The sequence below is a fragment of the Ceratosolen solmsi genome, unplaced genomic scaffold, assembly GCF_000503995.2.
Source record: "Ceratosolen solmsi marchali unplaced genomic scaffold, CerSol_1.0 scaffold6, whole genome shotgun sequence".
NCBI lineage: Eukaryota > Metazoa > Arthropoda > Insecta > Hymenoptera > Agaonidae > Ceratosolen > Ceratosolen solmsi.
In genome coordinates, this window is record NW_011948414.1 from 14,958,013 (window position 1) to 14,974,792 (window position 16,780).

General features: G+C 33.0%; 1 protein-coding gene across 1 annotated transcript; it reads right to left on the minus strand.

Annotated features, from left to right (window-relative positions):
- Positions 1 to 386: 386 nt before the first annotated feature.
- On the minus strand, positions 387 to 7,006 carry LOC105368226 (uncharacterized). Its single transcript, XM_011507200.1, has 2 exons — positions 6,764 to 7,006; positions 387 to 749 (listed from the first exon to the last, which is right to left on the minus strand). The coding sequence occupies exons 1-2, from the start codon at positions 6,990 to 6,992 to the stop codon at positions 637 to 639; spliced, it is 342 nt and encodes a 113-aa protein (XP_011505502.1). The 5' UTR covers positions 6,993 to 7,006; the 3' UTR covers positions 387 to 636.
- Positions 7,007 to 16,780: the final 9,774 nt, after the last annotated feature.

The window sequence follows — 16,780 nt, forward strand, 5'->3', positions numbered from 1 at the left end:
AATTTTCTTTTTAAAGTATAAATTTGTTTAATTATTAAAAATATGGATAATAATAAACAAAAAATGTATACATATATATATATATATATATACCTTTTCATACGCGATAATTAAGGAGTTTATTTATACAGAAAAGGGTAATAGTAAATAAAGATCAGTTACAATGTTGTATCAGCACTTACTTGAAGCTGCATAACATATTGTGAATGCATTATGTAAATGCGTTTTATTAACAATTTACATCAAAAGATAACATGTTCAAAAGTAACTGTATATCATATTCGCATTTCATATTAGTACGTGTATATTGTTTTTTCTTATAATTATATTTTATTTAACTTTTAATAATAGCCTTGATCGTCATGGCTACCTTTTCTTTATTACTAAGTTTCGGTCTTATATTTTAATTCATTTATTAACATTTTTAATTTTTTGTAATTTTTGTCACATTTACTCATCAAACCTCTCTCATTATATCACCCCTCGAATAAAAATCATTCATCTATCTACTCCATTGTACATAGTAACATACATAATTGGAAGCCCTAGGCTACTAGGTTTACATGGACGATGTAATTGGGGCAAGCAGAGAGGACGTCCTTGAGTTATCATTTGCATAGTTACACTACACAGTAACTATCTTGTTGAAACGGTTCCTATTAGTAGGTTTAGGAATAGGCTTAGCACCAACACTGCTGATTTATGAGACCAAAAGGATATCAAGATGACTTGACTACATCCATCGGATTCTGCAAAAATACATTGAAAGTGTTTTTAATTCACTTTTTATTTGTCATTTATTCGTTCGATATACTTTTCTCATCATAATTAACTATTTATAAAAATATATTACATATTTTAAGGACTGCAATCAAAAGTTCGACTGCAATTATTTAATTTGTTTAATTACAGCAGTGCAGATTGATATTTAATTTCGATTTATTTTATAAAATTTTACTTAAATTGTAAATGAATTATAAATTCAATAAATTATATATGAATCGAATGTCTTTTTGAATTTATAATAATATTATGGAAAATACCAATGGCATTTCGTCATATTATTCATTACCTCTGTATGTTTTCATAAATTATTCTTAATAATATAAATTCATTTTTAATAATTCAAATTCGATTTTGATTTAAATTTAAGTTTAATAATGCTTATTATTCATTCAGATATATGTATTTTAATTTTTATTAATCTGTATTATTGCTTATAGTTTGTTTACTTGTAATTTTAACATCATATTCTGTTATAAATAAGAAAACACTATAGAAAAATGTTGTGATTTATTATTATATATTTAATCATTAATTAAGTTTCTATTATAATACGTGATATACATAATTTGTTTATAATTATTTTTGTACATCTTGATAAATAAATCATCACCGTGGTTCTCAATTAGACTAAAATTTTGAGTTAATTATTCTTTATGTGCTATTGGTACATAGATAATTCGAATTATTTATTATATAATAATTTTACTTCGCAGATTTAAATAGGCAAAAAGATTAAGTATCTGAAATATAGAGTCGTAGGTTGAATTATTTCAAATATGATTTTTAGTATTTTTATGAATCATATTTTATGTATTATTACAATTTACAAATTGGTTATATACATATAGCCAGTGCATGTACCGTGATACGATAAGTTCATAATAAATGTAGTCACGAAAGAACTTGCTTTAATGTATGTAATATTTTAGTTATGTGAGTTTTTAATTTTCAGTCGTGTGCCAATAGAATTTACAATAATCTTATATTCAAATCTGACCCGCATAGGAAAAATATACTAGACTACTAAAAATTGCAATAATTATGTATTTGTTGGATAGTCTAAATAAGGATCAGAGAGATGAAAAACAAATATAAAGTCGAAATGTTCTGAATAAAAACTGAAAATTGAATATTGCCAATGGATCTTTCGATATAATTTTATCCAATAAAAAAAAAAAAAAAAAAATTGTTTTCAAGGAAATAGATATATATATATATATAGTTTCAAAGCTATTTTGATTTAAAAAATATAAATTTAGATAAAAAAAAACGATAATTTACTTCCGAATTATAAACATCAGAATCTTAACATTGCATTTATCGTTATATTGAATAAATTAAAAATAGAGAGCATATATATATATATATATATAACCAACTGAATTTAGATTTTTAACAAATTAATAAAGGATAATTCAAGTAGTGATAAATTTTGTTCATCGTATTTATTAAAAAAATTATTTTATGATATTAATTTTTATGATCAGGTAACAATATAGTGTACTAAATTTTTAAATTTATACAATTTTATATTTGATTCTTAATCGTTAATATTTAATATATTTTATTTTTAATACATAAAAAATATTTTTAGATATCAAACAGTTAGTTTTAAATTACGCAATTATTAAAAAATTAATATTGATAAAGTAATTATAAAATCTTTATATATTATAAGAGTATTATTTTGTTTTATTCTGGTTTTGAATAAAAACGTAGGTCAAAAAAGAAATACTTATCTTGAACAATAAGTTTTTATATTAATGAAATATATTACAATAAGAATATAATTATAACAGTAATATAATTATAAGAACATATACTTAACGGCTTTAGTCAATTTAAAGCTCTTAGATAAGTTACGTTCGACGATACTTATTAATCAATTAATGTATTCAATAATAGAACTTCATTAATATTGCAAAGTAATAAATGCAATTACTTTAATTTCTATATTCTAGTAAATATATATTATTGCACAAATGTTATTGAACAAACGCGCAGTATTAACATGTTAAAGGTTTGAAATATTATTTTTATGTATATTATTCGCGATTTTTTCATTCAACTGTATTGTGATGCGCAAAACATTAATCATAAGCACCTTTGTATATGATGAACTAATGAGATATTTCAGAATACATGTGCGCATAAATACGTATATTGGGTATTGAAATATCCAACTCGTTTGTTGTTGTTGACAATAAATTATATTTCCCTTTACACTACTTAACTCTCACGGCACATTATACGTTTATCACACAAATCTCACATTTTCCATCGGCAAACTTTTACGGATTTCATTCAAATATAAATTTAATAAATGCTCTTATATTTGAGATTCTCATAAATGAAAAACTGCTTCATTTAATAAGATTTTGTATATAATATATTATATTTTAGACTAGATTTCGTTTTATAAAATTATAAAAATTATATGTCAAACAACAAATAAATTCAAACATTATAAATTAAAAAATTTTGTTTTAAAAAAACTTTATATAACCTAAATTTTAAAAATATTTTCTTTTATTAACTTAGATGAGTGTAGACAAGTTTTGTGCAACGAATTTTGTGTAATTAATTATATAACTTATAATTTATATAATATAAAACTACCCGAGTAATGAATCATTAATTAAAATAAGAGAGTTTATAATTATAAAGTAAAATAATAATGTATACGTATTGCATAAATTAGATATAAACATTAAAAACAATATATATGACTATGTATAATATGTATTCTTCAAAAAATATTTGATATTAATATTTTAATTATTTATTTACATTAGTTTTCATTATTTGTTAGTTTTGAATAAATCCTTTATTTCTAAGAACTTTGAACGATATAAATAGTAATAGAAAGTCAAAATTCAGTAAAATTTTGTGTAGTTACTTATTATATATTAATTAATATCAGAAACTTATATCATGTATAATTCATTAATTTGTGCATGTTACAAGGAAAAAAAAACCAAAGCAAGATGTGTCATCCATTTTATAAATTAAATACAGTGTAATTAAAGTTGTATTAGTATATATAGACTCTGATACATTTAAAATCAAGAAATATACTTGGACGTAGATTTTACACCTATTTTAGGAAGATTATTATAATATTAGTATTAATATGGTTGGTATTTGTATTAATATATTATTATTATTATGTATTATTATATATAGACATTTAATTACAAAATTATATGCAAAATTTATATGTAAAATTAATCATACCCCCTGAATATCTCGGATAAAGTTCCGATACAACATCCTCAATACTCTGGTAAACAGATCATATATAAGGAAATATAGAGTATATCTTAATTAAATTTGTTTTTTTAATTATATTAATGTAATATAATTTATTTGTATTGAATAAAATAATAATTAATTATATTTATATGAAGCTTCTATTAGGGTTTAAGGGAAAATTTCATTTTACGATTGAAAACTTATTTAAAATCTTTTTTAAAACTGGACTCTTTAAATTTTTATTTTTTATATATGTATTAAGTCTAAATAAATAGACATATATATTAAATTAAATAAAAAATTTTCGTATCTAATATTTATCGGGTATTTAATTTTATTTAATTTAGATACTATTTCGATATTTCATATTTTATTTTATAATCAAAACAAAAAACTAAATTGGTAATAAAATATTTACTTGGACAATTTTTATCGTAATTTTGCCTTTGATTTAAAATTTATTAATTAAGTAACAATAATTTTATTTATTATATCATATTTTCTGCTATTACTTATCTACTCAAAACATTTTTATTCAATAAGTATCGATACGCCTATTTTTCCTTAAAGATGAAACAAATAAAGTATATGTATAACAAATTTCCTTAAGTAGCATTAATAAAATTAAACTTTTTTATAATTATAATTGATAATGATGTGGATTAACAGATATGAACTTAGTGTAACGATTTAAAATATCAAGTATACAAAATGAAAAAAAAAACAAAACAGAGTATAAGACAATTGTTTTTAATTTGAATGTTTTTATAAACCACATTCAAAATATGATAAAAATCTATTTTACTCATCTAAAAATAAAAAATCTGTAAGATATAAAATAAATATGAGACTTTGAATTATCTTATTCCCCTTTAAAAAGTTTTTTTATGTTATTCTTGAATTACAAAAATAATAAAAGAAATTCAATGACGAAGAGAGGCAATCAGAGAGAATCAGCTAAGAGGAATAATAAATTCAGCTCATTTATAAGTATAAATGAGCAAAAATTAGCATAATATAACGTATTAATATATTTGATGAAAATGCAATTCGTCTGATAGATAAAAATCGCTCACTTTAGTCCACTAAATTGATATTTCAGACAATGGAGACATTACTTCTATTCCTTCTATTGGCAATCACTCTGCCTTCTACTTTACACACTTACTTCTTTTTCCTCGTCTTCAGCCACTTGCTCATCTTTATTTTAATTTTACTTCTTCAATTCTTTCCGAGATATTTTACTTAAAGTCGCCCTCTTTCATTTATTTACTTGCTTTCTTGAATTTATCAACCTTATTTTTTTCGTACTTATATTATATATATATATATATTTGTTGTTGTTGTTGTTGTTGTTCTTATATTACTTCTGAACAGATTAAATAGTTATCGTTAAAAACTTTGAAACTATTTTCGTTGGGATGAAATTGGAAACATTAGAGAAACATTAGTAGAGGTCATCATAATATAGGACATACGCTCGAATTGATGTCCTTTGGGTTAGAAGTTTATCTATAGTAAGATATGTAACGTGCGGTCCTTTGATCATAAGAACTACATTTCTATTTCGAATAGTTGTAATTCGCTTACTATTTTTTTTTTTTTTTTTTTTTTTTTTTTTTTAAAAAAAAATTTTCGAAGAAAACACTTTTCGTTCATATATACACATATCGTTTTAGAAAAAAATATTGAAAATAACTTTTCAAATATGGTTTTATATATTGTAACTGTATATTATTATTGTATATTATTATTTAAATACAAAAATCTTCTATTTATCTATAAACATTAAATAATACCTATTAGATTATGTAGTATAATCTTTATAAGTAACCAATATAAATTTAAATTTTATAAGCCTTACTTAAAAAAGCCCTTCTTAAAAAATAAGTAAAATCTACGCTCAGGTATATTTATTGATTAATATTTTTTGTTCTTTAAAAAATAAATTAGTATAATATAAAATGCATTATATACACTTATGGATCTTATTATGATCGATCAATTCAACGTATAAATTTTAATATTTTTATATTCAAATTTGGAGTCAAGTATATACCTTTACTTTAAATTATTTATGAAATAGCAAGCACTCAATTTATTCATATAAATTGTTGCTTATATTTTGATTAAGCGAAGATAACAACTTGTATAATTTATCAATTCACCATTATTACATGGATCGAATGGATTTCAGGTATACTTGAAATTACAGCTTCGCAAACGAAAAGAAAAGTGTAGAAAATATGATACAAAAGAGGGTAGGTCTATGGGAGCTGTTATTCTCTGTATCAGTAGTTTATATGGTTACAAAATAATGGGAATAAAGCAAACTAAATTCAATCACTTATAAGTTTATTGAAAATATTCACAAAATATACTGTTTTTGTGGGTTTCTCTTCTACATTCAACGTAAATAGCGAACAACCCACTTCATAAAATTATATTTCGTTTACAATAAATAAGTCCATTCGAGTCTATAATAAATACCTATATCCAGGCTTACTTTGTGCGCTGATATAAGCAAAGTTGTGAAATTATATTTAAAGGGCTCAACAATGAAGCACCATTCAATAATTTATTTGATTAATAAAAAAAAACTTTCTAAACATTTTTTAATAATCATACAGAATTAAAATAAGAATGAGAATTAATTAAGCAATTTAAGAAGCTATTTATTTCGTCTATATAAATTAGATGTAACAGTAATAAATATACTCACGACGACTGTGGGGCGATGCATCACCCGTAATCGATGCAAGATAAGGACGCTCCTCAGTTATTTCAATCAAAGCTGATGCCTTGTAAACTGGCGTTATTTCAGCAAAACACCTTATTCGTAGACGACTATCACGAAATAAACCAGTTGTATCTAAATTTAATGTGGAGTTTGTTGGCTTTTTATCATTATATTTGTTTGACGCGGATCGCGTCCGTATTGAGAAATGCATAGTTGTATTATTGAGCTGTAATACAAAATAAATTAATAATCATTTTTATTGTTTTATAAATATTTTTATTCATAAAAAAAAAGTCATATTATTATGGTGCTGTAATAAAAGAAAATTTATTAAAAATAATAGATAAGATTTATATCTATAATAATTGATATCTATAATATATAAATAAAAATCTTATTCAGTTTGTAAATATTTGTTCTAGAAGGCTGTTTAGTCTTCGCGTAGCAACAACGATTGAATTCTCGATAGATTTCTATCATTTGAAAAAAAATCAAGCTTTTGTCGTATAAATTTCGCGTTTAAAATTTTATTCTAAGGCTACAATATTGTTCGGAATCGAAGCATTTTATTCGAGGTCGTCGGTTCTCGGAATCGATTTACATTTTCTCACATTAATCTCACCACTAGCTTATGAATGTTTAGATTCACCTTCTTAGAATTCTCGAATGTTCTAGAAGGCTGTTTAGTCTTCGCGTAGTAACAACGATTGAATTCTCGTATGAATTTCGTGAAATAATCGAATAGCCGAAAGCTATTAGATTCCCGACCAATTCCGATCGTTACCGATCGTTTCCGAAGGCTGCCTAGCCTCGACCAATTACCCCTTTTTTCGCCGAATTCTCGAATAGGGGAAAGTTTGTTGCCGCGCCGATACTTAAGGAAGCGCACGACAAGACTCTTCGTAGTTTACCATCGGCAGTCACTCCTCGGCGGTACACAGTCTCGGTAGTTCTAAAGTGCCAATTTTCTTTTATTCATCCAAACCAGTCATCTAAGCCCAAGCCACGTTTCGCATGGAGTCTGTGCCAGGAAAAGTTCAAGTGACACGCGTTCGTTCGCCGAATCCTATTGCAAGGAACGCTCGTTCTCTTTATCAGTATAACAACAATGCTCATTTGATGAGTACGGTCGACCAAATGTGCACGCAAGTAAAGCTTTGTGGCTCGAACTGCCAAATTCAATAGTTCAGTGGATTAATCTCTCGCCGTAGCGATGCGTAAGAAAGGACACGTGTGGAAGTGCTCTGAAAGTACGTACAGTGAGTAAATTCGTTTTAAAACATCGTTTATTCTGTTTTATTAACAATTACAATATTGCAGTTCCATGTTTACTTCTTGTAGGGGAGAGGATTAGTCTATTACAATGATGTGGTTACTTTTTCGTAATGGTGGCGCTATCGTTGATGATATTATAGGGGTCAGCAATGGATTTTATATTCTTTATCTTATGGCTCGAACTGCCAATTCAATAGTTCAGTGGATTAATATCTCTCGCCGTAGCGATTAGAGGGAAGAGGCACATGTGGAAGGTCTGAAAATATATTCTGTAATATATATTTTGAATGAAGATATTGTTTTATTTTGGCTTATGAATTATTAGAATATTGCAATTTTGTTGGTTACTTCAAGTAAGAGAGAGAGAGAAAAGTATTCTAATGCAGTGGTGAAGGTGTTTCCTTGTGTCCTTGGTTGCCGTTGATGCTATGGAAATTACTGTGAGTATTGAGTTTATGCTGAAGTTTTAAAGATCAGCATGAGAAATCGATCATGCTCGTTAATGAGCATAGGAAGATGGTGGTGGTAATGGTAATCAATGAGGCGCCACTGTGAAATTACAAACTTGTTATTACAGATTCTGTTAATAATGCACGCATATGTTGTAGGCCGATTGCCAGTCTTACGGCTAAGTTTCGTAATAGTAATTAATAACTGCTATTAGATAGATAAAGCACACTAATTAATAATAACAGATGAGTGAGCAAGTGATAGAATTACAGTGAGCGATAACTGTTGGTTGAATGTTCTCGCAACGTGTTTCTCGCAACTTTTTGCGTGATGCGCGAGACTTGATCGGCGTGAAGTTCTCAAGAATCTGCCTTTAAGAGTTTTGCCATTACCCTTAAGGTCCTTGCTCTTTCTTAAAGCATCCCTTGATATGTGGAATGTAGACGACGGCTCTTTTTTTTTTTTTTTTTTGGTTTAACGGGTGATGAATTTAAACAAATGGCAATTCTTCTGGTTGTCAGCCATCGTGCAGAAAGCTGAGATGGCATTGTCTCGTTCCATGGAGCTTGTGCAGCCCATAGCTCTTGCTTGAATATGTTTTTTCTTTGTCACGACAGGTGATACACATACCTATTGAGTCAATTATTTGAGCCACTTTAGATAACATGAGGCGTTTCGTGAGATCACCAATTGAACCGAAATCCTTGATGTCGTGAGCGTAAGCGTGTCCTTTTGTGGAGACCACCGTAATGAATTTTGGTTAGAGCAATCATCGAACGTAATCGGAGTGCTCTTATTTTGATCCGCGCTAACGGCGGTGATGACATCTTGGTGAGTTGCATGCCATTTTGCCAAAAGGGGACCGCCCGCCATGCAGGGGTTTCATCTTCCCTGAATGATGATTTGTCATGGTGAGAGGGTATGTACTTCCCTCGTCCTCTTTTAATTGCAGTAGTGTTCGAATTGCCGCGAATGGCGGCCTTGAAAGTGTGAGTGCCTGTTATCACTGCTAAGGTACTTCCCTTGTTGTTCTTCTATTGCTTGTTTTTTATCTATTGTTCTCTAAAGGTGCAAATTATCCTTGTGAGCTTTAATCTACCTATACTCGTTAGTGACATCGGTGGCAACAAAAATATCATTGTTCTCTAGTCCAGATTAAACACCTGATGTGTCTAGGCTCAAGTTGGATAGTACTTATGCCACGGCTGTGGCTAGCAATGTGGTGGTTTGCACTGGTATTTCGACGATTGCGCACTGCCATCTCAGCTGGATGATGTGCTTGAAATTGCTGGTCGAACGTCTGGTTTGAACAGCCTCTGAATTTATGGTTTGAACAGTCTCTGAATACATTTCTTCATGTAATGGTATGTGGTGCGATCTGAAACATTTCTTTTATTGTATTTTGATTTTGCACATGTTAACTTTGTGATGACTGGCAGTTGAAGCATAGTCCTGTCTTCTTATACAATTGACATATTTATGAATTGTGAACAAATACTGAGTATAAGTACTGAGCGTGCGTGGGTACAGCATTCACAAGTATTAATCTAGTGTCTTGTGCCGGAGGGTTGGGTTGAGCTTGTTCATTGATACTTGATAAATTCTTGATGTCCCTTCATATGGTGTTAATCGCACAGCGTTTCTGGACAGTCGTTAATGAACTCACTCCCTTGAGGCATGGTTGAGCCTGTTTGATTTTTAACGTTTTATTTTATGGCTCGAACTGCCATTTCAATAGTTCAGTGGATTAATCTCTCGCCATAGTGATTAGGAAGAAAGAAAGCACAAATGGAAGGGATGAAAAGTATAATGTTATATGTTTGAGTTCGATTATTATTTATTCTGCTTATGAATTATAATACTGTAGCGCTGTTGATTGCTTCTATTAAGATAGAAAATTATTCTATTGTAGTGGTATGATTTCTTTCTTGTGTTCTTGATTGTCTGAGATTTTTAATTGCAGTTCATGCTGGCGCAAGTGACACTGATGTGAGATGCACTACTTAATAATAATACTAAATATAGAATTGCCATGAGCACTAAAATGTATTTATCATAGAAAATACTGTGAGCCAGATGTGTAGTGATTGAGTAGATGTTAAACGTATAGTGCGCAGGGCGTCAAGGGCTGCTCTTAAATATTCACGTAGAAGCTTGCGTATGCCGGCAGCGCACCGGTGCCTCTTGCTATGCCGATCCTTATGGTGACGTCACTAGGATGTAGTCTTGGAGAGTTCATCGGCATTGATAGTCGAAATTAGAATCTAATATTCGAGTATTCTGCGGAGTGAAATTTCCCGAATTCGCTGAATTGTGTTTATAACGTAAATGTCCAAGTGTTCATACCTCTCCCACTTTTGTATTCCGCCTTTCACTGCTTCAATTCCGAACAGAGCTGTTGTGAAATCCGATATACTAAGATGTAGTCCCTTCGTTGTTCCAGGACTACCAATACTTTGAGTTGCTTTATTGCTGCTTATTCCATAAACTACACAATAATAATGATTCTAAGATGGTGTTGAGAAGTGTTACAGTTCTTTGGTACTTGTCGGGTGACGTTAGCATGAACTGCTGCATATGGAGGTAAGAGATCGTAAAACTTCAGATCCTCTTAACATAATTGTAAATTATTACATGGATAGGCTCTTTTGACTACACGTGTTGTCTGTGTTGTCTTGTTGTTCGTGTGCTACTTGCACGTTAGTAAGACGGTCCCTTGTGTTGTCCCTTGTTTCCTTGGTGAGGATTTTCTCAAACGAGATTACTTACTGGAGAATCAACCAAGTTTAATGATGATTTTTCAAGCCATGTTACATTATTTGTTTTCCTCTTGACATTCTGCTCAAACTGCTTCAATCTCGAACAGGTATCTTGAACGAATTCTTTTTAAGGCGGCATCTGCACCAATAAAGGTAGTACCGCAGTCTGAATATACTGTGTTTGCAATTCCACGACGAGCAATGAATCTACTGTATGTGGAAATGAAACCGTCCGTTGTATAATCGGAAACTACTTCCAGGTGAACTGTTGATGTGACAAAGCACACGAAAGCACAGATCCAGGCCTTGTACATTTTTGCACCTCGCCCCCTCTGGTTTTTCATGGTTATGGGGCCAGCATAATCAACGCCAGTGTGAGTGAACGGTCCTGACGGGGTCACTCTAGAAACAGGTAATTGAACCATTAATGTTTTTGCGCGGATTCCCTTTTTCCGCGCGCACACAACGCAGTGCAATATATGTGCCTTTACAAGGAATTTCCCACTAATAATCCAATACTATTGGCGAATGTATGCCAACGTGATTGGACTCCGTGAAGAGTTCGTTAGTGTGCATGATCGATGATAAGAGTTCTGAGACGCGAATGTCGAGGGAGAATGGCTGGGTGTTTGTGATCCTGCGTAATTGAGGCTCTACCGAGTCTTCCGTCAACTCTGATTATTCCTTGATTGTCGACATACGCGGTCAGTCTACTAAAAGCATGCGTTCTTGGCAATTGATCCATGGTTAGTAACACCTTTAATTCGTGCGAAAAGTATGCTGTTTGGGTTGTCTTTACTTCTGGAAGAAGGATGATATTTGTTGGGTTTTCCTTAATCGCGCAATGAACGCGATACAGAGGGCTATCGTTCGCAGCAGCCTTTTTAGTGTTGAATATCGGTAGATTTCATTAGTAGATTTATATCGGTAGATTTATATTGTGTCTTAAATGTTGTGATTACGAATATTGTACAAAGTCGTGCCCCTTGTTGACATTGGCTGTCATTCAGCGTTGGCACACGTGGCCACTTTTCAGGCGTTTTAATCTATGGTGGTCCAGTCCACCAAAGAGGATGTTCTTGGAGCTGTGATGCATTAATGCCTCGTCAAGCGCAATCTGCTGGGTTGGGTATTCCAAGAACGTATCTCTAGTGAGCGCTGGGTGTGAGATCCTGAATGGTGGAGACTCTGTTTCTTACAAATTCCTTCCATAGCAATAGGTGCGAATTTATCTATGTTAGTGTCACCCTGGAGTCTGTCCAAAGATGGATTGCATCGATGTCCATTCTTAGAGTGGCTAGCACGTAATGTGTTAATTTTTAGAGAAGTAATGCTGCGGCTAATTCCAACCTTGGTATTGTGATTTTCTTTAGGGGAGGCACTTTCGTTTTGGAACATACAAGTATCGTCATAGTGCTATCCAATTCGTGCACTGCAATGTATATGATGGTAGGAATTGCTAGTTGAAATCTATCGGAGAAACCATACAGCTCTAGGTGTGATGTGCCTATAATATTAAACCAACGTGGTATAGTTAATTTTGTTAACTCGGCAAGATCCTCTCTTACGATCAGCCATTGTGAGGACAATTGGAAGGGCAGCATTTCATCCCAATATAGGTTGCGTACCCAAAGTTCCTGCATAAAGCCATTGAATATCACTCTTAACTTAGTCGTAGTGTTGTCTAGTTTGAGCACACCGTGATATGGCAGATGATAGTATTTGTTCGAGATTGTAAGAACGGTCCTTACCAATAAAACATCTGGCAAAGCAAGATCCTAAATTTGTCCTTTTAGATTTCGGAAATTTCTTGCTCACAAACATCTATCAATAATGTCATAAAACATCTGATAAATCTTTAAAACACGGGAAACTCCAACTCATTTAGGCATCTGTACGAATTTGCTCCGCTCGGCAACTAAATTCAAAACGGTATGTTCTGCCCCCCACCTCCTACCCTCTGTCAACAAGTTGTCATACTGTCGCCAGATGCGTCAGATGTAACGAGAGCTCTTCTTGCCGTGAAGACCAAGATACGATTACGCCTTTAATTAATTATGAAGCCATAAGAGGCGCTGCCCTTAGTCTGTAAGTGAGAAGCTTTCTGATTCGACAGAAAATAAGGGAAGGGATTCAAGTGCAATTCATGACCAGTAAATGTATTTAAGGGGCGCATTTTTCAATATTCAAATACTCTCGATACAATGCTTATTCAAATAAGAAGTGGAAGTCTCCTATTAACGTAGTCCAAGGTAACTATAGTTACAAGTCCTATTGGAGAGAGACGCATTCCCTTATCGGTGCCCGAAGACAAGTCGACGATTAATCTTCGTAAGTAGCATCACCACTACAATAATTAAATACAGCTTAAGATTCAGAATACGTCATCGACAATCAACCAAGCAACAAGAGGCTCTCACCAGAGAGACAGTGCAGAATAATTCCAATCTCGTCGTCAAGGTTGCATCATCTGATGCGAGACTTGCCGGCTGTACCCTCACCTTAGTGCAAAGTCTTACACTCATGAATCTACGTAGCGCACCATTCACCGCTTGTAAGAGACACAACAAGTAGCAGTATCCTTCATGAGATAAAAGTCCTACAAACTCTTACTTCCAGCTGAATTTATTGCAGTGCGCAAACATCATGACAAGGTACGCTTGCTACGCTTAAAGGTCAATCACTTGATATCCAAGCTAAAAGAAGCAAAGGAACCAACACAATGCGGGGAAGGTCACCTGGAATAAGGACAGAAATAGATGAGTTATTTTCCAGATATTCCCATTGCAACATTCTCAGGCGCCTACTTAGAATTGCCCATGTTCCGAGACACTTATTCGTCTCAGCAGTTATCAACAACAAAAGATATAGCGAGGCGCAAAACTTTATTATCTACAAAGAACATTGACAGGTGAGGCTGCCAAGACTATATTAAGTTTTCAATTAGATAACAATGCATTACACCTGTCATTGCAAGCCATGTTAGAAAAGTTTGAGGATCCTCGCAAATTAATACAATGTCATGTCAGTAACTTCTCCATCGTCCGTCCCCCATTGAAGGATGATGCAGATGATCTCGAAGATTCTCGCTGTTAAGGTAACGACTTGCTAAAGAAAATGCAACAGCTCCAAATCGAGTCTGATCCATGGGACTGTATGATGGTACACAAACAAAGGACTTATATATCAACCGCCTGCGTTATCATCCAAAGTGCTCTGACAGCAACAAGTGTAAAAAGTGTATAAAACAACACCACACCTTATTACACGAAGACAGTAAACCACAGTCCAATAGCCTATCACCTAATGCAATCAACACTACTAACGCCACGAGCTGACAAGAAGGTGCGTGCAGTCCATCAACCCATCAACACCATCAAGGTTACCTACCTTGTTGGCCACTGCCTTGGCTAAAATTAGCTCACCATCGGCTACAATGGAAGCACGTCTCCTGATTTACAATGGCTCGAAAGTTACGTTTGGCACAGAAGCTCTTGCAAGGAAGCTCAATTTACCACGCCAAAGGTCTGTCATTACCATTCATAGAATTGGAGGACTCATCACAACATAGACTATAGGTGCTGTATCATTCACTCTTCAGTTACTTCATTCTAATTCTTCAGTTACAGTGTTCGCCCATATACTCAAATCATTGACTACGATGCTTCATCATTTTAAAACATCAAGACAAACATGGTCGCATCTGAACAATCTGACATGCAGACCCGAACTATCTTACACCCAGACCCGTAGATATAGTTCTTGAAGCAGATGCATATGGACAAGTCCTCATGCCCAACATAATCAAGGTAGCACCGTCTATGCCAATAGCACAATTGTCCATATTTAGATGGTTAGTGCTTGGTCCAGTCAATGACACTAAAGGTATGAGTACAGTATCATTCCACACTTTAGTCAACGAAGTGAAGGATATATTGCAAGAATTACTGACAAGATTTTGGGTGCAAGAAGAAGTCCCGAGGAGCATCGAACGTCTCCTTAACCTTGATGTGCAATGGTGTGAGGATCATTTCATACAAACTCATTCTCGAGACTCATCAGGGACGTACATCGTCCGACTTCCAATGAAGAGGTCACTCGAACTTCTCGGTCACTCTTACAACACAGCACATCGATACCTACAAAGTTTGATAAGGTGCTTCGAAAAGAATGAAGCTTATAGCCAATCCTACCATGAATTCATGAAGACATTACGCCCTCAACCACATGATCAGAGCTTCTCCAGTATCCCAAGACAAGCCTCAGTATTACCTGTCTCGCCATGTCGTATTAAAACCAAACAGCTCCACCACCAAACTACGAGTCGTATTCAACGGCTCAAGTCCATCTACGTCCGGACATTCCATCAACGACTTAATGCATACAGGAACCAAATTAAATCCTGAAATTTCAGATATGCTGATCTGGATACGCAAACATCGATATCTCTTTTCAACAGATATAAAAAAAATGTAAAGGCAGATAAAGGTCCATGAGGATGATTGGGACCTACAAAGAATCCTATGGATACACGAATACAACAACGAAATGCCATATAATTTGACACATACGGTACGCGAGCCGCCTTATTCCTAGCAGTAAGAACGCTACTACAATTAATAGAAGACGAAGGAGAGAGCTATCCTCTTGCACTACCTTCCATCATTCATGGAAGATACGTCGACGATATCTTTGGAGGTGCTGACACGCCTTAAGACCTTGCTAAAACCGCACTACAACTGCAGAACCTCTGTAAGGCGGGCGGTTTTCCTTTAACAAAATGGCATTCAACGTACAAGGACGTCCGCGCTATCACAATGGCAGAGCCCAGCCAAGAAACAACAACAATCATATTTGATGACTGCACAACCAAAATTCTCGGATTGCAACGGAATCCCCAAGAAGATAATTTCACATTTACAACAATAGTCTCTATGGACATCACTCAGGTAATAAAACGATTGATCTTATCGAATATCGCTAAAATATTTGATCCACTAGGTTTTGTCTCACCCATGGTAATAAGAGCAAAGATGATGCTGCAAGAGCTATGACTATACATAATCAAATGGGACGATCCACTGCCAGATCAAATTTCAAGCAGGTGGAGCACCTTAAAAATGGATCTTTCGGAGCTAAATAATATCAAAATACTAAGATGGTTCAATACAGACAAGACATCAACTGTCAAACTGCGTATCTTCCCTGATGCTTCTCAATTGACAATGTCAGCAGTAATATATCTTGTAATCCACAATCCAATCAAAAGGGTTGCGCCTTCGTCTGCTCCAAGACCAAAGTAGCCCCCATTAAAACGACTGACCATTCCCAAGCTGGAGCTAGCCGCAGCATTGCTACTATCGAAACTCCTACGGAATGTCAAGAACACACTAAACATGAAGGTAACGGCTATATACTTGTGGACAGACTCAACACTCGCATGGATAAAATCCCACTTTGTGAGAAATGGGGAAGCACAAATTCAAGAGATCACTTCAGACTCTCAATGGAACTA